Source organism: Coregonus clupeaformis, chromosome 25 (assembly GCF_020615455.1).
Source record: "Coregonus clupeaformis isolate EN_2021a chromosome 25, ASM2061545v1, whole genome shotgun sequence".
In the NCBI taxonomy this organism is placed as follows: domain Eukaryota; kingdom Metazoa; phylum Chordata; class Actinopteri; order Salmoniformes; family Salmonidae; genus Coregonus; species Coregonus clupeaformis.
The window spans coordinates 12,903,880-12,927,135 of NC_059216.1; the positions used below are offsets into that span (position 1 = coordinate 12,903,880).

At 44.9% G+C, this 23,256-nt stretch overlaps 1 protein-coding gene across 5 annotated transcripts in view; it reads right to left on the reverse strand.

Moving 5' to 3' along the window:
* The window catches only part of LOC121539172 (ral GTPase-activating protein subunit alpha-2-like), a 166,279-nt gene that overhangs the window by 101,305 nt on the left and 41,718 nt on the right, over window positions 1–23,256 (reverse strand). For all 5 annotated transcript variants that reach the window (XM_045207507.1, XM_045207505.1, XM_041847480.2 and 2 more), the window contains exons 3-16: window positions 23,093–23,142; window positions 9,114–9,171; window positions 5,760–5,803; window positions 5,453–5,633; window positions 4,982–5,097; window positions 4,651–4,789; window positions 3,745–3,950; window positions 3,269–3,520; window positions 2,686–2,865; window positions 2,364–2,498; window positions 2,046–2,194; window positions 1,662–1,773; window positions 569–806; window positions 187–360 (exon numbers count right to left, since the gene is read on the reverse strand). In XM_045207507.1, coding sequence (XP_045063442.1) covers window positions 187–360; window positions 569–806; window positions 1,662–1,773; window positions 2,046–2,194; window positions 2,364–2,498; window positions 2,686–2,865; window positions 3,269–3,520; window positions 3,745–3,950; window positions 4,651–4,789; window positions 4,982–5,097; window positions 5,453–5,633; window positions 5,760–5,803; window positions 9,114–9,171; window positions 23,093–23,142 — 2,034 coding nt within the window. The remainder of the gene's footprint in view (window positions 1–186; window positions 361–568; window positions 807–1,661; window positions 1,774–2,045; window positions 2,195–2,363; window positions 2,499–2,685; window positions 2,866–3,268; window positions 3,521–3,744; window positions 3,951–4,650; window positions 4,790–4,981; window positions 5,098–5,452; window positions 5,634–5,759; window positions 5,804–9,113; window positions 9,172–23,092; window positions 23,143–23,256) is intronic.

Consider the following 23,256-nt stretch of genomic DNA (forward strand, 5'->3'; position numbering starts at 1 on the left):
CTGGGCTAACACACACATGACATGACCTGCTTTAATATAGACTCATTGTGGAGTCAATAGAGAGTCTGGTCTACAGCTGGTGTGGGTGGCAAATCTATCAAACACTGGAGTGTCAGAGGGATTCAACAGATCTGTATTTGGCACTGGCAAAATTTAACTTCATTATAGTAGAATGTGTGTGTTCACCTGTGGCTTTCTGTCGGACATTGTTGCGGGCCTTCTCCACGCCGGGGGCCCCTGACGTGGTAGCGCTGCGGAACCTCATGGGCTCCTGGACCCCCTGCTGGTCTCCCTGGGTCCTCAAGCTCAGAGAGAAGGACCTGGCCACTGCTGCTGCCTTCTGGGAGTCCTGGACCACTCCTGAGTGACAGACAGAGAGAGAGACCGACACACAAATAATATAAATACAAAATAAAAAAGAGAAACTGAATCTTGAGTTCTACCATTGCTGCTTTATTATCTGAACTGAGGCTTATACTGCATTATCCCCCGCTATCCCTGCATAAATCCCTCCTTCACTCCCTCCCTCTCTCCCTCCATCCATCTCTCTCGCCCCCCGCCTCCTTACCCCGTCCCCTCTGTTTCTTCTCCTTCTGTTCGCTGAGTTTGTCCAGGGGCAGGTTGCTCATGTCCAGGCCGTAGACGGAGCGGGCTAGGACAGTGGTCAGAGAATCCATGATGCTAGCCCACTCTGTCAGCAGCTCCTCCCAGCCTGTCAGAGACGACAGCACAGACAGCAGCTCGTCCCACAGCTCCCGGGAGATGAACACACACAGGTTGGCCCGCACCCACGCCACGATGATCGTCTGGGGGAGGATATACATGGCCACACAAAACAGATCACATTAATCATCATGGCCAGACAGCTGGTTCTCATTGGCTTGGAATCCAAACACTAACAACTAACAAGCCATTATAGCTGTAACATTAACGTTACCCATAGGAGGCAGATTTGTACTGTTTAAAAAATAACATATTTGAGTTTTTCCCCAGTAATACTAGTAGCCCCTTACCAATTTTATGAAGTTGGTTTTAGCTAGCCCATATTGTTCCCAATCTCATAACTAGCTCCCAAGAAGCCATTTCATTATAGGCTATCAATCAAGTTAGAGTAGCTAGCTTGTCTAACTGTCTTAGCTGGCATGCCTGCTGGCAAGGTTGGTAGACTTTAGAAAAGCAAGCAATAACTAAATGAATAAGGCATTCCTTTCAATCTTTTACCCAGATTTTAGCAGAGATGCAGAGAAGCATATTTCATTTCTTTGAAAAAGAACCACCTGTCAGGAGGATACAGACGACTCAAGAGGTATGCTTAAATATGCAGAAAAACAGAATTTTTTTAAAACATAGAATTAAGCATAATGATTATGGCTCTAGATTGCAGGAAAAAGCAGTTTCAATGCTAAATTCTCCAACTTAGGGACAGGGGGCCTAGCCCCCCTCCGGACCACCCTCCAGCCATCCTCACTTACTTTGTGCCCCCTCAGACTTTTGGGGTGCATGACGCCCCTGAACGTTACCACATTATATTATATTAACATCATGGGCAACAACCATTTCCAGTAGCTTAGTAGGACTTCCTCTAACAGAGGTATCAGAACAACTCTCTTAACAGTAAGAGAGGATATAGGAGCCATAGGACGATCCCCAGACAGACTGACCCTGAAGAGGATGGCAGCCAGGCTCTCAGCGAAGGGCTCTTTTCTTTGGTTCTCCTGAGGCCTCTTCATCACCGCCTCAGTGATCCTCAGCAGCACCTGTAGCATCTGCTGCCTACACACACACAGACACACACAGACACACACACCAGACACACACACCCCAGCGGGCATTAGTCCATCATGGTCCATCATTGTGTATCAGTAGATCAGTAGACAACACAGTGGGACTGTCCAGGTCTGTCTGGTAATACGGTCGTTCAGGTACAAGCAACAGCTTGGTTTAGAATGATTGCATTAAACCAGTGGGTGTACACAATACACAGTATATAGCTGTTGCACTGTTTAGTTTATATCAGTACGTGTATGAGGTGCTGACTGCTGTACCATGTCTGTGTGTTCATGGCTTGCTCCATGATCATGTGGCGGTAGATGCTCAGCACCCCCTTGCACACCTCCACCTGGTTGTCCAGTAGTTTGGGCACGTCCTGGCACGGCTCTAGCAGAAACACGTTGGCAGAGTTGGTCAGGAACACCTGGGGAAAGAGCAATGACATAAACTATGGTCAGGGTTGACGAGATACAAACACATTGCTGGCCACAGTAAGAGGTAAAAACAAAGAGGTTATAAAATACAGAAGACACACTCACACTCTCTCAAACACACACATGCACACGTACACACACGTACATACACGTACATACCTGCAGGGTGGGCTGGATGCCAGCCTTGATGTCTCTGTTCTGTTCCTCAGTGAGACAGCCACGGCTGATGGCACTGCTGAAGGAGTATGTTCTGCCCCAACTGGACGAACGCTTGTGACCATGACTCTCCAACATCTGCCGGAGGACAGGACCGTCCAGTCAGCACATGTGTATGAAAGTGAGTGTGCTTCTCAATGACAATTTCTGAGTTAATTTTAGTGTGTGTGTGTCCACTGACTTGTTGTGCTGTGTGTGTGTGTGTGTGTGTGTGTGTGTGTGTGTGTGTGTGTGTGTGTGTTTGTGTGTTTATCATTGACATTACCTGTGTGTGTGTGTTGTCAGTCTCAGTGATGAGCAGCTGCTCAGGGTTCTCCTCCACCTCAGCCTGTCTGCTCTTCTCTGGCTCTGTCATGAAGCCTGGCTTCTCCATCAGGATCCACTTCCTGTACACCTTGATCACCTTCCGGGTCGCTGACGCCTCACAGGAGGGCAACAGGAAGGCCTGGAGCAGGATGATACAGACAGTTATTACACAGTATTATACAAGAGAAAATAATGGCCAGATGTATTGGATAATGAATACATTTATTTTCAGGATCATGAGAGTAATAAGGTGTTTGTTAAATGGCATAAAGCAGATGTGGTTGCTAAAGACAAACGTTACAATTGTTTCTTTAATTTGCTCCAACTCTAAGATGATAGCTTTGATGTAGTGATAGTGTCTTTCCACTAGACAGCAGTACACTACAACTAATAACATAGCACATGGTCTCCTATTCAGCATCATGTTTAAAAGCTAGTGGAGTACAAGGGGAAATCAGCTTCACAACTAAAACTACCCTTGCAGAAGAAAAGCATTGTTTACACTTGGAAACTCTTCGCCATCATCTCTCTGCGGGCTGTACCTGGTGGAAGACCTCGTTGACGAAGTTGATGTTGTCCCGTGTGGAGAGCAGGATGCCGTGCACCATGTCATAGACGCTGCGGTGCTCCTCATCGATGCTGCACAGGCTAGAGTCGCTGGACCGCCGGTCAGACAGCGTGCTACTGTTAGAGTGGCTCTTCTCTGGCTCCGTAGGGCCGTTGGGCTCCCCCTCACTACCACCACGATCTTTGTCCCTCTCCTTCTCCTGACTGCTACCGCCTGCAGTGACAGTCTGAACACACAGCACAGGCAGGGTTTGGACAGGGTACCAGTGAGAGGTAGAGAGGGTTTAGGGCTGGATTCCACTATAAATCATAAAGACTAACACAAACACAAAAGCAACTGTTGTTAGATTAAAATTATTCCAAACCTCTCCTTTGAATTGACCATCCAATCTTTTCTGCATGGTCTCAAACTGAACCTGGGTGACAGTACAGCGTATGACAGCAGACCTACCTGGATGAGTTTGGGGATGACATCGTTCGTCCCGTTCTTGGCGCTGGGGGTGGCGGTGCTGATGTACTTCTTCTCCAGGAAGAAGGTGACCAGCCAGGTGATGAAGGCAACGCGGGGAGCTAGGTACTGGTCCCTCGTACAGAACGTGCTCTCGTGGTTACGGGTCACCGGGACATACAGAGGCTTCGGTCTGTGGTGAGGGAGGTCTGGGGAAGAGGAGAGAAGGAGGAGAGAGATAAACAAGGAGATAGAGAGATAGAGAGAGAGAGAATTATTCCAAACCATATTAGAGACACATATTTGCCTTAGATTACACAGACCCACAAATAATTGTGAGAGACAGAGAGAGACAGAAACAAGGAGAGAGAGAGGGTTTAGAAAGGGAGGGGGAGATAAAAGGAGAGCGTTAGAGACAGAAAGTGGAGGGATAATTTCACAAGATTCAAAAGTACTGCTCTCTTAGGTTTCAATGTCAGCTAAGACTGGCCATCATATGAAAATATGTAATTCAGCACACAAAGTCATTGACCTGAGCGAACCCTGATAACTACAGTGAACCACAGCCTCATGGACCAGGTTATTGTTTCAAAGGATTTAAATTACTATAATTCATCAAGAAACCCCTTTTAAACATGGGATCAATACCTTTGAATTAACTGGCAATTAGCACAAAAAAAAATATGTAATTCACCCTTAGAACGAGAGTACATCATTACAACAGGGGAAATGGAGAAAAGCTTCAGGTTCATGACAATACATCTAAATTGCCTGGCCTCAGGAATATGTGTGCATTTACTGTAGTAAGTTTTGGATTTGGTAAAGGCCTGTTGCTGCAATTACAAAATAGAACTGGTTCAATGGAGGAAGATGATATCTCCCCACCCCCCAACACACACACACACCTACCTAAAAGCGGCTTGTAGAGGTTGGTGAGTTTGGTGAAGGAGGGGAAGAGGTGGGGAAGGTAGTACTTCTTGAACAGACTGAAGAGAAACCTGAAGCCAGTGTCCTGGTTGTCTTTGTTCCTCCACTCTAAACTGGACGCCTTTCAGACACACAGAGACACACAGAGTCACTACACAGCCAGACAAGAGCCCCATACAAGCTTTGTACTGGATCCCTTACTTTGTTTTCCAGTAAAGACCTAATTTGATTGGATCATGCATTTTCAAAGTATTCGACCAAGGCCACATTGTCTAGTTGTCTAGATAGGACTGTCTTGTAGCAGGAGCCTCACCTGAACAACCATGAACTTGAGCAGGGTTTGGAGGATATAGCAGGTCTGGTCGTCTGCCAGCTTCTCCCCTGGCACAGCTGGCACCAGTGGGGTGATTTCCTCAGGCACCACCTTGGCTGTTGTGGCGCAGAGAGAAAGAGAGAGAGGGAAAGAGAGAGAGAGGTACACACTGATGAACACTATGAACACAATATTATTAATAAAGAAGGACCACACACTGTTGAAGCTCCCAATTTACCGCTTTATTGACAACGTTTCGATCCGAAACGGATCTTCGTCAGGTCAAACAAACAAACTGAGTGCTGACATCCCAAAATATACACATTTCACCTCACATGACAAAACTTTCTGAGGAGTGAGGACAACCTTCATCTCACCTCAGCAGCCTATTTCATGAAATAATCAGTGTAATTCCCCAGGACCCAGACAATTACAGTCAACTGTAGGGGGGTTGACGTTGAGGGGTCTCACAATCGGGTGGGTTGGAGAAAGGGTTGTAGATGATGGTATCCAGGGTGCAGGGTCCTCTGGTGGAGGGCACGGCAGGGAAGCCTGGCACCAGGCAGGCGAAGATGAGGAACTGCTCCTCTGCACAGTTATTCTGCAGGGCCTGCAGCCACAGCAACAACAGACGGATGCCCTCACATCTGATCTACAGGCAGGAGGACAGGGGAAAGGTTACTGTACACAGGACTGGATCAGACTGCTCTGTCTCCTTCACAGTAATGTGTGAGAAACATTTAAGGGATTGTGTGAGAAAATGCACAACAATTCTTACCTTGAATGAGTTTCCAGTGTGCAAAAGCTTTTTCAGAATAGAACCTGAAACAGAAAGCGAGCGAGCATGAACAACAGAACAATCCTGACACCAACAGAACAGATATATCTTCCATTTGATGTGTACTACAGATACTAGACACTGCTCTGCACATTGAACATCCACATCAATGGGGCTGTAGTGGAGCGGGTCGAAATATTCAAGTTCCTCGGTGTCCACATCACTAAGGATCTATCATGGTCCACACACCAACACAGTCGTGAAGAATGAACGACAACACCTCTCTCCCCAGGAGGCTGAAAAGATTTGGCATGGGCCCTCAGATCCTCAAAAAGTTCTACAGATGCACCATTGAGCGCATCTTGACTGGCTGCATCACCGCTTGGTATGGCAACTGCATGGCAACCAACCGCAAGGCGCTACACAGGGTGGTGAGTAAGGCCCAGTACATCACTGGGGCCGAGCTCCCTGCCATCTAGGACCTCTATACCAGAGCAGGACCCTACGCTGACCTTTCTTTACAAGGAGCACGTGTGCGCCTAAGTTGAAGTATTTAGGAGCACACAAAGAAATGTATTTGAGGCAACTAGGCGTTTTCTTTGTAGCAATGGTGCAAGCATGACGGTCATGAATCTGAGCTCAGTGTATTCTCCATGGTACTCAGGGGCAATCATCATCTTGGTGATTTTTTTCTAGGCGCACTGATGCTCTTAATTAAAATTAGAGACCGCACAGCAAAATATTTAGGCGCATATGCGAGTAAAATGGTTGCACTGTAGAGCCCTGAGGCGGTGTCAGAAGAAGACCCCAAAAATTGTCAAAGACTCCAGCCATCCAATTCATAGACTGTTCTCTCTGCCACCGCACGGCAAGCAGTACCAGTGCACCAAGTCTGGAACCAACAGGACCCTGAACAGTTTCTACCACCAAGCCATAAGACTGCTGAATAGCTAATCAAATGGCTACCTGGACTACCTGCATTGACCCTTTTTTGCACTAACTCTCTTGCACTGACTCTATGCACACACACTGGACTCTACACACACACACACACACACACGCACAAATACTTACACCCCAACACACACACACAAACACACATAGGCCCACACACACAACACGCGCACACATGCATACTGCCTCCATTCACACACAATGCTAATACTGTCTATTATCTATCCTGTTGCCTAGTAACTTTACCCCTACTATATGTACAGAGCTACCTCAATTACCTCGTACTCCTGCACATCGACTCGGTACTGGTACTCCCTGTATATAGCCATGTTAGTACCTGGTACTCCCTGTGTATAGCCATGTTATTACCTGGTACTCCCTGTATATAGCCATGTTATTACCTGGTACTTCCTGTATATAGCCATGTTATTACCTGGTAGTTCCTGTCTATAGCCATGTTATTACCTGGTACTTCCTGTATATAGCCATGTTATTACCTGGTACTTCCTGTATATAGCCATGTTATTACCTGGTACTTCCTGTATATAGCCATGTTATTTTTACTCGTTATTGTTATTCACTGTGTACGTATTACTCATGTCACTATTTCTATTTTTTATTTATTTTTATCTTTAACTCTGCATTATTGGAAAAGGACCCGTAACTAAGCATTTTACTGTTAGTCTACACCTGTTGTTTATGAAGCATGTGACAAATACAATTTGATTTGAGCTACACTTAACACAGAGAAGAAAGTCTGTCTGTTCCATCAATACATATTGACCTTGGGGGTGGTGATAAACCAGTCAGGGAGGGAAGGCTGCTCATTCTCCTGATGAAAATGAACATCAATTGCCTGGTGTGCATTTATGAAGCCAATCAGGTCTGTGGTAATCAAATGAGACAATACTCTGATTGCTAAATGCCTGGTTCTCCGCTCATCAGGTTAAATCAATGACGTTCCCTGTGTTGGCTAAATGAATAAAGAAAGAAATTGCTTCCCAATCCCAACTTCTAGGCTCCAAGAGATTGGAAATGAGAGGGAAGGAGAGACGGAGTGAGGAAGACTGAGCGAGATCAATTTTCCACCAGGTAATGGTCTGTGTAAATGCTTGTTTCACTAGCGGAGGGATCACAAAAACACACCACTGGGGCCTGTCTTACTGGATCTGACTGTAGGAGTTCCACAGCTCCCGGCCCTCCTTGCTAATTCTAAGCATTGTCATCTACCCACTTTGGGCAGTAGGGTCAATAGTAGGCAGTTATCTAGGTGAGAGGTGACTCCTTAAAGTGAATAGGCAACAGGATAGTTCATTAACAGTAGCAGCAGCATGTGATGAGTCCATAAAGTTAGTGCAGAAATGCAGATAATCCAGGTAGCTATTTGGTTAACTATTTAACTAACTATTCAGCAGTCTTATGGCTTGGGGGTAGAGCTGTTCAGGGTCCTGTTGGTTCCAGACTTGGTGCACCGGTACTGCTTGCCATGCGGTAGCAGATAAAACAGTCTATGACTTGAATGGCTGGAGTCTTTGACAATTTTTAGGGCCTTCCTCCACAAAGAAGTTACTGCAAACAACAAACACAGTTTTTTTCCCCTCAGACATCATTGCACACATGATAGAAAAGCAGAATATGTACTGCAAATTTTTTTTACCACATTGCTCACCTCCATTTGGATGCTCCTCACCTCCGTTTAGTCAGGAAAACAAAAACACTAACAAATGCGCCTGGGGCGAACAGTGGTGCTGTTTCACCTTTCAAGCATTCTATTCAAACACCCACACAACCCAGCAGACCATCTCACAGAATAGCATCAGCTGAATTATGATGTGTGCTGCAAGCAGCAGGGGGACGTTCCTAAAAGGGTGAGGCTAGGGAAGGAGACAGGTTTTAGCTGGTGATTTGTGGACCGGGGAGCAGGGTGCGTGTTTGGGGGATGCCGAGGGGGGATGAGCCTCCATATTTGGAGTAATAAGCCCCAGGGGTGATCAGCGGCTGCAATCTCTACCTCACCGCTTTAGCATAGAAAGGACTGAAAACAGAAGATTATAATTGAGGTTATCGCTGTTTACGAGGGTCCTCCTGCTCGCGAGGCTGAAACCGAGCGAAGCATAATTCAATTACCAATTTGCATCTCAAATTAGGCTCTCATTTGCATTTTTCATTTACTTCTCCTTCCACAACTAATTATTTTCTTCTTACACAAACCGTTTAAGCGTGGTTGTGCTGATAATCTGTGCTTCCATGGTTTATTTTGGTGGTTGTAGCAGCAGGAGGGGAGGGAACAGGATTTTGACTACTGTACCCATGCAGAAGAATGCAAACATTGCCAGTGTAGGCCGATTCAAGGAAGCTAAAGTACTCTAAGTACAAACTTAGAAATTCAGTGGTACATACCTATACTGTGGAACTGCCATCGACTGTAGATTTTTTCTGGTAGAAGTTGCAGAATTTTCTGGAAAATATGAGAAATAATGTGTAAGTATTTGCAAAATCTCCAAACAGACCAATCACTTATGGCAAAACAGTCACAGAGACAGAGCAAAGAAACCTGATCACAAAGGTAGAGGAAAGAACATTTACTCGATAATCTTTAAACAACTCAATGTGGTGCTTCGATCCAAAACTGTGAAACAATGATGTTCACACACCACACGCCTGGCTTTGTTGACAAGTTGCTCAGCCATACATCCTAAACGCAGCCCAGATGCATAGCAGCCTCGTCAGTCAGTCAGTAGTCACAACTCAATTAGAGCGTGCTGACCTTTCAGTAGGCTATCATTATTCCTCCACTGAGGGACGGGTTAACTTGGGGATGGAAAAGAGCCAGGGGGGATGGATGGATGAGAGGGATAGGGGGAGAGAGGGATGAGAAGCGAGGACTCCGCTGTGTGTGGCGGCCTGTCAGATAATGGCCAGTGCATTGTGGGTAATTGATGAACCACTTGGTTCACCACTCATCATCGACCCAATAAGACAAATACCATTTCCAATTTAGAGATCTAAAGCCCAGTGCACAGTGCTCCTTTGCGAGAGAGATAGAGATAGAAGAGAAGAGAGAGAAGAGAGCCGAGAGAAGAGCGCAAGAGGAGAGTGCGAGAGAGAGCTCTGAAGATTAAGTCCTCACCAGCACGTGAGCTGAATTTGCAGAAAGGAAGAGTCCATACTTGCAGAGCACGTCTCCACAGCCGGAGAGAGAGAGACCAGAGACTGGATCAGTGGCCAAGAGGAGAGCAGCCACACCACATTATGCTGAGACTTAGTGGCTTCCAAAACTCATCTCACGTTTGGAGTACAGCACATCTGTTTGTGTAATAACACCCACCCTTCTTCCAGGGATAAGCAGGGAATGAGGCACAGAAGCAAGGAGACTCCCTGTGGTGGTGGGAATGGCAGCCGCAACAATGATACTTTACTGGTTGATATGAAGCGCTGTGAGACTGACAAAGGGGCTGAGCGAAGTGGGCCGACGGAGTCACAGTACTCTAATCTGGAGCTGTACTCCAGGCATAAAGATGGGGCATTACTGAGGGACGCCTCCAACTCCAACCACATTTACATGATCCACACTTAGGTTTCCAGCCACAGGGTGAACATGACACTTCTACCAGAGGTGGCCCACAAGAGCTTTCCAGCATTCACAGACACCCTCAGGAGAACATTGCAGACTATCATTGTGCCACTGATTGAAGCTTCACTTGACACAACAATGAGGGGGGGGGGGGAAGAAAATAGTAAACTTTCTCAAACCAGCCATATAAAACAGAGACATAGGTTTTTACAGGGCAGTCAGTCACAGTGGAGTTTATGAGTAAACGGCATGGCAGGCATGTGAACATCACAGCCCAGAGAGTACAAGCAGGTGACTAGAGGGCAAATCAAAGTTCACTGTTAATAACTAAACTGTTTTGACCCATATCAATCATAACACGTGAACTTGTGTTGTAAAATATTGGATTAACTTAATTAGCAGGACAAAAACTAGAACTAAACTAAATGAAATAACGAGACAGTAAAATGTCCAGTCAGTCACACAGTGGATGTCTCCAAGCCAACCCCAAAGTGTAAACAACAGTGGATTACATGGCCACCAAATCAACAGCCCTGTTTGTAGAACTAGATAGAGCTCAACTGATGATAATATAGCCTATAGCCAATCAAATAGTAGTCTGGTTGTAGGCCTATTGGTTAGCCTAAGTAGCCAAACAAAGGGAGTTATTTTTGTATCTACATTTGGTTTTAACAAGTTTATTAGACGTGCAATTTAGCACATACTGTATTATTGAGACATTTAACAAATGTGTTCATTCTACTCTCTAACTAGTAGCTGGCAACAACACAATACACTGCAGCTCTTCCTCAAGCTAATGATTACGAATCTGATCAGATTCACATATTTTTTTATTTTTTCATCCCCTCCACATAGGCTATTTCTCTTTACTCCAAGTTAAAGTCAAACTAACCTGAATTACATTTCATAGAATATCTTTAAAAAATCCAGTGACTGTTGCCCAATAGATACATTTGGACAAAAATAGCAACCTACAAAATGTAGGCCTAAGCCTTCCTCTATACAGCAATGGATCACATGACAAATTAGGCCTAGTCTACAGTCGTGGACAAATGTTTTGAGAATGACACAAGTATTGGTCTTCACAAAGTTCGCTGCTTCACTGTTTTTAGATATTTTTGTCAGATGTTACTATGGTATACTGAAGTATAATACATTCCCTGTGCACAGTGCTCCTTTGCGAGAGAGATAGAGATAGAAGAGAAGAGAGAGAAAGAGAAGAGAGAGAGAGAAGAGAGCCGAGAGAAGAGCGCAAGAGGAGAGTGCAAGAGAGAGCTCTGAAGATCCATAAGTGTCAAAGGCTTTTATTGACATTTACATAAAGTTTGTGCAAAGAGTCAATATTTGCAGTGTTGACCCTTCTTTTTCAAGACCTCTGCAATCCGCCCTGGCATGCTGTCAATTAACTTCTGGGCCACATCCTGACTGAGGGCAGCCCATTCTTGTATAATCAATGCTTGGAGTTTGTCAGAATTTGTGGGTTTTTGTTTGTCCACCCGTCTCTTGAGGATTGACCACAAGTTCTCAATGGGATTAAGGTCTGGGGAGTTTCCTGGCTATGGACCCAAAATTTCGATGTTTTGTTCCCCGAGCCACTTAGTTATCACTTTTGCCTTATGGCAAGGTGCTCCATCATGCTGGAAAAGGCATTGGTCGTCACGAAACTGTTCTTGGATGGTTGGGAGAAGTTGCTCTCAGAGGATGTGTTGGTACCATTCTTTATTCATGGCTGTGTTCTTAGGCACAATTGTGAGTGAGCCCACTCCCTTGGGTGAGAAGCAACCCCACACATGAATGGTCTCAGGATGCTTTACTGTTGGCATGACACAGGACTGATGGTAGCGCTCACCTTGTCTTCTCCGGACAAGGTGTTTTCCTGATGCACCAAACAATCGGAAAGGGGATTCATCAGAGAAAATGACTTTACCCCAGTCCTCAGCAGTCCAATACCTGTACCTTTTACAGAATATCAGTCTGTACCTGATGTTTTTCCTGGAGAGAAGTGGCTTCTTTGCTGCCCTTCTTGACACAAGGCCATCCTCCAAAAGTCTTCGCCTCACTGTGCGTGCAGATGCACTCACACCTACTTGCTGCCATTCCTGAGCAAGCTCTGCACTGGTGGTGCCCCGATCCCACAGCTGAATCAACTTTAGGAGATGGTCCTGGCGCTTGCTGGACTTTCCTGGGCGCCCTGATTCCTTTTTCAAAACAATTGAACCTCTCTCCTTGAAGTTCTTGATGATCCGATAAATGGTTGATTTAGGTGCAATTTTACTAGGAACAATATCCTTGCCTGTGAAGCCCTTTTTGTGCAAAGCAATGATGACGGCACGTGTTTCCTTGCAGGTAACCATGGTTAAGAGGAAGAACAATGATTTCAAGCACCACCCTCCTTTTAAAGCTTCCAGTCTGTTATTCTAACTCAATCAGCATGACAGAGTGATCTCCAGCCTTGTCCTCGTCAACACTCTCACCTGTGTTAACGAGAGAATCACTGACATGATGGCAGCTGGTCCTTTTGTGACAGGGCTAAAATGCAGTGGAAATGTTTTTTGGGATTAAGTTCATTTTCATGGCAAAGAGGGACTTTGCAATTAATTGCAATTCATCTGATCACTCTTCATGACATTCTGGAGTATATGCAAATTGTCATCATCAAAAACTGAGGCAGCAGACTTTGTGAAAATTAGTATTTGTGTCATTCTCAAAACTTTTGACCACGACTGTACACTGCCAACCTACATAGTGAGTAGAGTAGGCCTAAATTACCATAACATTTACACGAACAGTCTCCTGCAGAAGATCTGTCAATCCTAATCCAAACAGGAGGGGACGAAAACAACATAACGTATGTACAGTACATGTTCATTGTCCTGAAGCATTTAGTAGATAACAAGCTAATAAAAAGCATTAAGCTATTCCAACTTTGATGTGCACCAAGGGGGAGCTGAGGCCATTAGCCCAAAGACAGAGGCCGAGGAGAGGTACTGATGGGCAGCATGATACAGGTTGACATTATTTTATTCATGACCTACTTGGACAATTTACATACCCAGCACTTTAATGGTCTGGCTCTGCACTGAACACTTAAACTGACATCAATCACGGCCAATCGTACTGCCCTGTGAGTGATGGCTAAGACTAGCAAATATTGAGAGCCAAGCGCTGTCCTGTCCTCAACCCTCCCCTCTCCTCCATGGCTTCTTTCCTTCATAACATGATTACCGTCCTGTCTCACTAGTACAGCACTGACTGGAGTGTAGACTTCCCTACTCATAACATTTACATTTACATAATTTAGCAGACGCTCTTATCCAGAGCGACTTACAAATTGGTGTATTCAACTTATGATAGCCAGTGGGACAACCACCCTTTTTTTAAATTTATTTTTTTATGGGGGGGTGGGGGGGGGGTTAGAAGGATTAATTTATACTATTCCAGGTATTCCTTAAAGAGGTAGGGTTTCAAGTGTCTCCGGAAGGTGATCAGTGACTCTGCTGTCCTGGCATCGTGGGGGAGCTTGTTCCACCATTGGGGTGCCAGAGCAGCAAATAGCTTTGACTGGGCTGAGCGGGAACTGTGCTTCCGTAGAGGTAGGGGAGCTAGCAGGCCAGAGGTGGATGAACGTAGTGCCCTGGGTGTAGGGTCTGATCAGAGCCTGAAGGTAAGGAGGTGCCGTTCCCCTCACAGCTCTGTAGGCAAGCACCATGGTCTTGTAGTAGATGCGTAAGTCTTAAGGGTCTACACACACAGTCCAGGGCTAGTGCAGTAAGAAAAGCATTGAGTCAGTCCCCTGATGTGAATATTCAGTGGACTGACACAAACATAGTGAAGAAAAACAACACCAATGTAGCTCACAGAGCTGGACGTTTCTAACTACGCTCATTTACCAAAAGGAATATTGCCATAGGGTGTTGCATCCAAATAAGGTTTATCAATCACTTCAGTTCTGAGCACCACCTTATTGAAGAATGTATTCTGGACATAGACAGTGGCTTTCCCAGTCTGGACGTCAGAGCAGGCCTGAACTCAGAGTGGTGAGTCTGGGGCTGGATGACAGATGGCTGGGGATGGCTGGGCCAGAATCAGGTTGCAGCCCAGAGACTCAGACTGGGGAAGCAGACACACACACTTTGCTATAAGGTCCCCTAGTCACAGAACCACAGGTCCACTGCCAGTCCCATAACCTCTAACCTGGTCACAGGGCCACAGCCAGTCCTATAACCTCTAACCTGGTCACAGGGCCACAGCCAGTCCCATAACCTCTAACCTGGTCACAGGGCCACAGCCAGTCCTATAACCTCTAACCTGGTCACAGGGCCACAGCCAGTCCCATAACCTCTAACCTGGTCACAGGGCCACAGCCAGTCCCATAACCTCTAACCTGGTCACAGGGCCACAGCCAGTCCCATAACCTCTAACCTGGTCACAGGGCCACAGCCAGTCCTATAACCTCTAACCTGGTCACAGGGCCACAGCCAGTCCCATAACCCCTAGGACAGCCTAAACCCATTCCTGACTCATTTGCCTACTTTGCCTCCATTTCCTGAAATGTTCCAGTGAATTTTTGGGCTGGATCTCAACTCATGTTGGTTGGTGTGCTGTCCACTGACCTGTCACCAGTGCCATGAGGGAGGGTAAATAACCATAGGTCAGTGGGTCTGGGACTCATGCTATGTGACCACAGAGCTCTGGTCTTGTGACAATAATGACGACAGAGGTCTAGAGTGTTTTTATAGAACTTCCACCTACACACATGTCCCACGGGGGGCCAGTATGAAAAATGTATGCACTCACTAATTGTAAGTCGCTCTGGATAAGAGCGTCTGCTAAATGACAAAAAAAAAAAAGACATACTGTAATGAGTGCCACTCTTCTACAGCGTTTCTCGACTGTTGCTTCCCCACCTACTCACATTTGCTGTAATTTGTATTTGTATTTAAGGCAGCAGCAACTCTTCCTGGGGTCCAGCAAAAATAAGGCAGTTATACAATTTAAAAAAAACATTACAATACATTCACAACAGATTTCATAACACATTAAGTGTGTGCCCTCATGCCTCTACTCTACTACCACATATCTACAACACAAAATCCATGTGTACGTGTGTGTATAGTGCGTATGTTATCGTGAGTGTGTATGCATGTGTCTGTGCCTATGTTTGTGTTGTTTCACAGTCCCCACTGTTCCATAAGGTTTATTTTTATCGTTTTTAAAAAATCTAATTTTACTGCTTGCATGAGTTACTTGATGTGGAATAGAGTTCCATGTAGTCATGGCTCTATGTAGTACTGTGAGCCTCCCATAGTCTGTTCTGGACTTTGGGACTGTGAAGAGACCTCTGGTGTTATGTCTTGTGGGGTATGCATGGGTGTCTGAGCTGTGTGCCAGTAGTTCAAACAGACAGCTTGGTGAATTCAACATGTCAATACCTCTCACAAATACAGGTAGTGATGAAGTCAATCTCCCCTCCACTTTGAGCCAGGAGAGATTGACATGCATATTATTAATGTTAGCTCTCTGTGTACATCCAATGGCCAGCCGTGCTCCCCTCTTTGTGGCACCTGACCACACGACTGAACAGTAGTCCAGGTGCGACAAAACTAGGGCCTGTAGGACCTGCCTTGTTGATAGAGCTGTTAAGAAGGCAGAGCAGCACTTTATTATGGACAGACTTCTCCCCATCTTAGCTACTATTGTATCAATATGTTTTGACCATGACAGTTTACAATCCAGGGTTACTCCAAGCAGTTTAGTCACCTCAACTTGCTAAATTTCCACATTATTCATTACAAGGTTGTGGTTTAGGTTTAGGGTTTAGTGAATAATTTGTCCCACATAGAATGCTTTTAGTTTTTTTAAACATTTAGGACTAACTTATTCCTTGCCACCCATTCTGAAACTAACTGCAGCCCTTTGTTAAGTGTTGCAGTCATTTCAGTCGCTGTAGTAGCTGACGTGTATAGTGTTGAGTCATCCGCATACATAGACACACTGGCTTTACTCAAAGCCAGTGGCATGTGGTTAATACATTTTGATTTTTTTTTATTAATGTATGAAATGCTTACTTACAAGCCCTTAACCAAAAATGCAGTAAACAGTGTTAAGTAAAAAATAGATAAGTAAAAAATACAAAATAATTAAAGAACAGCAGTAAAATAAAATGACAGTAGGGAGGCTACAGTGAGGGGAAAAAGTATTTGATCCCCTGCTGATTTTGTAAGTTTGCCCACTGACAAAGAAATGATAAGTCTATAATTTTAATGGTATGTTTATTTGAACAGTGAGAGACAGAATAACAACAACAAAATCCAGAAAAACGCATGTCAAAAATGTTATAAATTGATTTGCATTTTAATGAGGGAAATAAGTATTTGACCCCCTCTCAATCAGAAAGATTTCTGGCTCCCAGGTGTCTTTTATACAGGTAACAAGCTGAGATTAGGAGCACACTCTTAAAGGGGGTGCTCCTACTCTCAGCTTGTTACCTGTATAAAAGACACCTGTCCACAGAAGCAATTTATCAATCAGATTCCAAACTCTCCACCATGGCCAAGACCAAAGAGCTCTCCAAGGATGTCAGGGACAAGATTGTAGACCTACACAAGGCTGGAATGGGCTACAAGACCATCGCCAAGCAGCTTGGTGAGAAGGTGACAACAGTTGGTGCGATTATTCGCAAATGGAAGAAACACAAAATAACTGTCAATCTCCCTCGGCCTGGGGCTCCATGCAAGATCTCACCTCATGGAGTTGCAATGATCATGAGAACGGTGAGGAATCAGCCCAGAACTACACGGGAGGATCTTGTCAATGATCTCAATGCAGTTTGGACCATAGTCACCAAGAAAACAATTGGTAACACACTACGCCGACAAGGACTGAAATCCTGCAGCGCCCGCAAGGTCCACATGCTCAAGAAAGCACATATACAGGCCCATCTGAAGTTTGCCAATGAACATCTGAATGATTCAGAGGAGAACTGGGTGAAAGTGTTGTGGTCAGATGAGACCAAAATCGAGCTCTTTGGCATCAACTCAACTCGCTGTGTTTGGAGGAGGAGGAATGCTGCCTATGACACCAAGAACACCATCCCCACCGTCAAACATGGAGGTGGAAACATTATGCTTTGGAGGGGGGTTTCTGCTAAAGGGACAGGACAACTTCACCGCATCAAAGGGACGATGGATGGGGCCATGTACCGTCAAATCTTGGGTGAGAACCTCCTTCCCTCAGCCAGGGCATTGAAAATGGGTCGTGGATGGGTATTCCAGCATGACAATGACCCAAAACACACGGCCAAGGCAACAAAGGAGTGGCTCAAGAAGAAGCACATTAAGGTCCTGGAGTGGCCTAGCCAGTCTCCAGACCTTAATCCCATAGAAAATCTGTGGAGGGAGCTGAAGGTTCGAGTTGCCAAACGTCAGCCTTGAAACGTTAATGACTTGGAGAAGATCTGCAAAGAGGAGTGGAACAAAATCCCTCCTGAGATGTGTACAAACTACAAGAAACGTCTGACCTCTGTGATTGCCAACAAGGGTTTTGCCACCAAGTACTAAGTCATGTTTTGCAGAGGGGTCAAATACTTATTTCCCTCATTAAAATGCAAATCAATTTATAACATTTTTGACATGCGTTTTTCTGGATTATTTTGTTGTTATTCTGTCTCTCACTGTTCAAATAAACCTACCATTAAAGTTATAGACTGATCATGTCTTTGTCAGTGGGAAACGTACAAAATCAGCAGGGGATCAAATACATTTTTCCCTCACTGTATATACAGAGGATACCGGTACAGAGTCAATGTGCGGAGGCACCGGTTAGTCGAGGTAATTGAGGTAATATGTACATGTGGGTAGAGTTAATGTGACTATGCATAAATAATAAACAGAGTGGCAGCAGTGTAAAATAGGGGGTTGGGGGGGGCAATGCAAATAGTCTGGTTATCCATGATTAGCTGTTCAGGAGTCTTATGGCTTGGGGGTAGAAGCTGTTAAGAAGCCTTCTGGACTTAGACTTCACGCTCCGGTACCGTTTGCCATGCCATGCGGTAGCAGAGAGAACAGTCTATGACTAGGGTAGCTGGAGTCTTTGACAATTTTTAGGGCCTTCTTCTGACACCGCCTGGTATAGAGGTCCTGGATGGCAGGAAGGTTGGCCCTAGTGATGTACTGGGCCGTACGCACTACCCTCTCTGAGTGCCTTGCGGTCGTTGGCCGAGCAGTTGCCATACCAGGCGGTGATGCAACCAGTCACGATGCTCTCGATGGTGCAGCTGTATAACTTTTTGAGGATCTGAGGGCCTAGACAGCTGCCCTGGGGAATTCCTGATCCTACCTGGATTATGTTGGAGAGGCTTCCATTAAAGAACGCCCTCTGTGTTCTGTTAGACAGGTAACTCTTTATCTCAATTTGTAGTACGTTTGCCAATCGGTTATGCAGCCAGACTTATTTGCCATTCCTTTTGCCTCATCCCTCTCTACCATACAATTTAACAATTCCTCATCAATCCACGGGGATTCAACCGTTTTTACAGTCATTTTCTTAATGGGTGGAAGCTTATTAGTAACTGGGATAAGCAATTTCATTAATGTGTCAAGTGCAGCATCTGGTTGCTCTTCATTACACACCACGGACCAATAAATATTATTTACATCAACAACATAGGAATCACTTCAAAACGTATTGTATGACATTATACACTATATTAGGGCCCAGCCTTTGGAACTTTAGTTTTCCTAGATATGGCCAATATATTGTGATCACTACATCCGGTGGATTCGGATACTGCTTTAAAGCAAATTTCTGCAGCATTAGTAAAGATGTGATCAATACATGTTGATGATTTCATACCTGTGCTGTTTGTAACTACCCTGGTAGGTAGACGGATAACCTGAACCAGGTTGCAGGCACTAGTTACAGTTTGAAGCTTTCTCTTGAGTGGGCAGCCTGATGAAAGCCAGTCAATATTTAAAATCATCCAGAAAATATACCTCTCTGTTGATATCACATACATTATCAAGAATTTCACACATTATCCAGATACTGACTGTTTGCACTTGCTGGTCTATAGCAGCTTCCCACCAGAAGGGGCTTTAGGTGAGGCAGATGAGCCTGTAGCCATATTACTTGAACAGTATTTAACATGAGATCCTCTCTAAGCTTTACAGGAATGTGGTTCTGAATATAAAAACGGCCACACCTCCACCTTTGGCATTTCTGTCTTATAACCATGTATTGCTACCACTGTATCATCAATTTCTTCTTGGGCAGATGGTCAGGGGGCTGGAACATAATGACAAATAATTTGTAGACTGTAAATTGACAGCAAGAAGCCCACACAGATATAATTTTATAACCCTGACCTAAAGCGTCTAAATCTGGTGTGAGCCCGTTACGTGAACTACTGCAACGACCTCGTTATTAACTGATCAGCCCACTTGTAGACAAAGGGCAGATACTGTGTAGTCAGTGTGTGCCTACTCTAAAGTCTGTAGTGTCAGCTGCAGTGGCCTAGCCAAAGCCTGCTCCCTCTTGGCAGTGGGGGCAAAGTGAGGATGTGATGTGGAGAACAGGCAAAGGCTGGGAGAAAGCAGTCATTATGCTCACTGCCCATCTGAGTGTGAAGGCAGGCGAGTGTTTTATGGGAGGCAGGCAGGGTTTATCAAGTTGAACAAAGGTGGTATTCAAAGCATGACTTAGCAAACACGCAGCGTCATGCAGGCTAGCCACCCTCTGTCCTCTGCTTTTATGTCCGACTGTGGCATCTCCTCTGATGGTTGACTTTGAATGTGATGCGTCTGGCTGAGCAGAATCGGTCTGTTTTGCAATAGATACGTGAGTGAGATAATCAAAGAGAAAGGCATTGATTGTTCCGCCAATAGGTTGTTCAAAACATGAACTGAATAAGTTATATTTTCAGGGACAGACATTAGGCTGGTTATTGAACTGAATGTTTACATGTGGTGAATTATGGTGAATTATAAGGCAGATGTAAAGGTATGCCATGACATTATGTGGAGTAGAATACAGGTTCTCAGTCTGCACCTCATCCTACTCTGGTCTACACACAACACACACCCACCCCAAACACCCACCCACAGTACCCACACACAGTACCCACACACACACAATAGTGCAACAGCGCAATCTGTTGTGGCGGGTGTCTCAGTGGCACCAGACACAAAGAGAACGGGGAGGTAGTGGGTTGGCGGGTTACTGCAGTGGTGGAGTGGGGGATGCTGGGTTCGGGAAGAACAAAAGACACCCCCTCCAGCCACCCATTACTGCTCTAGCAGGCTCCGCTACACGGGGGATGATCCCCCAGCCACCCTTGGAAACAAATCAAATTACATTTTATTGGTCTTGTACACACATTTTGCAGATGATATCGCAGGTGCAGCGAAATGCTTAAAAATTCCCCAAAGTTATTTTTGGTTGTAGGTAATAATGCAAGAAACGTTCTCAGCAAATAATGTAAGAAATAACACAGAAAAATGTTAAATACTGTAAAGTTGGCTAAGAGCTAGAAACAGGGTGACCATGTCTGTAGGCGCCGTCTTGTCTCGGTCAAAGGGGTCACATACCGTACCACGGTGACAGTAAGGTAATCCCCACAGCATAGCCAGATCAAAACAATAACACACTGGAGACACGTCAACCAGGCCCCGACATGGGGTCTTAGTTTGATGGATGGGGAGCCTGTAGTCTAGTTTCTCATCTTTCCATGGAGAGCTGAGGCAATTGGAGCTAGTAGCTTGCTGCCTTTAGTGAGGAATCTGAAGTCGTACAGGGATGAATTCATTAAGTGGGATATTGAAGGCAGAGATTCTTTATTCTTAGCCCATCTGTCAAACAGCATTAAAAGTGTGTCACAAAGCCTGGTGGTGTTACTAATGGCTTTGTCCCTGCAGCCATCCAGTTACATACACAGCTCTGTGCTGTCTGGGGCTGGTGCTTATTATATGGTTGATTGATTTTCGTAACTCAAACTAATGATATGGACTTGCCACTGCAAATAGGGCCATTGCAGTTCACAGCACAAGATGTCATCATACAAATGTATACAAATTGAAGTGTGTGAGTACAAAGACACAGCACAGAATCAAGAGCCCGACAACAGGCACATGCCCTCCCTTGAGAACAGAAGAAAACAAACCTGTGCACACCTTTGAAACCTTCTATGAGCTTATTCCATGAGTTTGAACTCAGTTTGTTAAAGTTCTCACTCAACAGTCAATACAGGAGAAAGACTGAGCAGCCTACTGTGTCAATAACATACAGAGGACATTGCATACACCTGCAATACCAGCATGCCAATAAGCACATGACACATACAGCATGTTCTGCACCTCACACCAGTAACAGTGTGTGTGTGTGTGTGTGTGTGTGTGTGTGTGTGTGTGTGTGTTGTTTGTGTGCAAATAAGAAGCCAAACGCAGTGAAACATGATAATATAGGGGACTGATTGAGGATGCCTGGGTAGCTCTCTGACAGAGTTGAGTGTAGGCCTGCTGACACCGTTTAGCCTAGATCTCACACAGATACCAGTAGACCCATGTCCACACCTCAGCCCTGGGATAATCTTCCTCTGTCCTGCCCTGCTAGACTGACATCTATTGACAAAGTGAGAAGAACACTCCCTGTGATGATACCAGTATGATAATATTTTTTCCATGCCAAAAATGAAAACACGAAGCAGACCAAACTCTTTGGTCCTTTAAAAACATGCTATATGTAACATAGTGTGCTATAGTTTGGAAATAAATGTGACTCTAGATGACAACATGATGTTTGTTTCCAACATCAGGGCTGTTTTCCTAAAGAAGTTAAATCCACTTCTTGTGTGGTTTCCTTGCCACAATATTAACGAGTATCGCGATACTGGTATCGTTCTGGCCCTACCCCTCACAGACTCCATTCCCACTGAAAGGACCAAACTGCTCCTCTCCTCTCTTAACCACTCTTCCTGATCCAGAGACTCCCAGCCAGCCCTGCCATGAGCAAATGTTACTGGAGAGCTGCTTGTTTATATTGGAAACTGGAGCTGCCGTTTCAGTCAGGTGAGGAAACAAGGTGGGGGACTTTAACCTCCAAAAACTCATTAATACAATACACAGCAAGAATTCTGCCATCTCTGTGTGTTGCCTTCAACACTGGTGAAAAACTATTTAACTGGGTCTATTTAATCCTTAACAACATGCTTTCTTTTTCTATTTGAGGTGAATTCAGGAAGTAGGCAGGCAGGTAGAATCAGCACTAGGGCTGGGAATTGCCAGGGAACTCACAATAAGATATTATCACGATACTTAGGTGCCGATACGATACGCATTGCGATTCTCACGATTCTATACGTATTGCAATTAAATACTGTGATTTTATTGCGATTCGATGTTCCAAACATATTGCTCACCATATGTCTGCTGCAGAGGGACAAGAGAAGAAATTGGCTCCCTATTTAAAAAGAAGATGGAGAACAAGCTATGAAAGAAAAATACTGGAGTTTTGGTGCAAGTAAATAAACTAGCGCAAAAATAATATATATTTTTTTTATTGTCAAAACTATACCATATATCGTCAAATATAATATCCCGATATGTAACTGTATCATTTCTTTCCCCCCCACCACTAATCAGCACCATGGAAACTGTGTTGACCCCTCCCCTCAGTAAAATGCAGAGTTGAGTAAACAGGTTGAATGCTGTAACCACAGAGACAGATCTGATCCATGTCTATGGCTGGAAATGTCACTAGACATCAGACAGGGCATCATCATCATTCAGAACAGAAAGGTACAGCAACTTACTTCAAAAATAAAGAGGATAGAGTCCAGCTCCTCCCTCTGAGATTTGTTCCCTGAAAGAGAGAAGAGACAATTTAAATTTCACTCCGTGACAAGAGTCACTGACTCAAAGCCACAAGTGGGTCGAACACATTTCAAATGTTGCTTGTTAGGGAGAGGTAGATGCA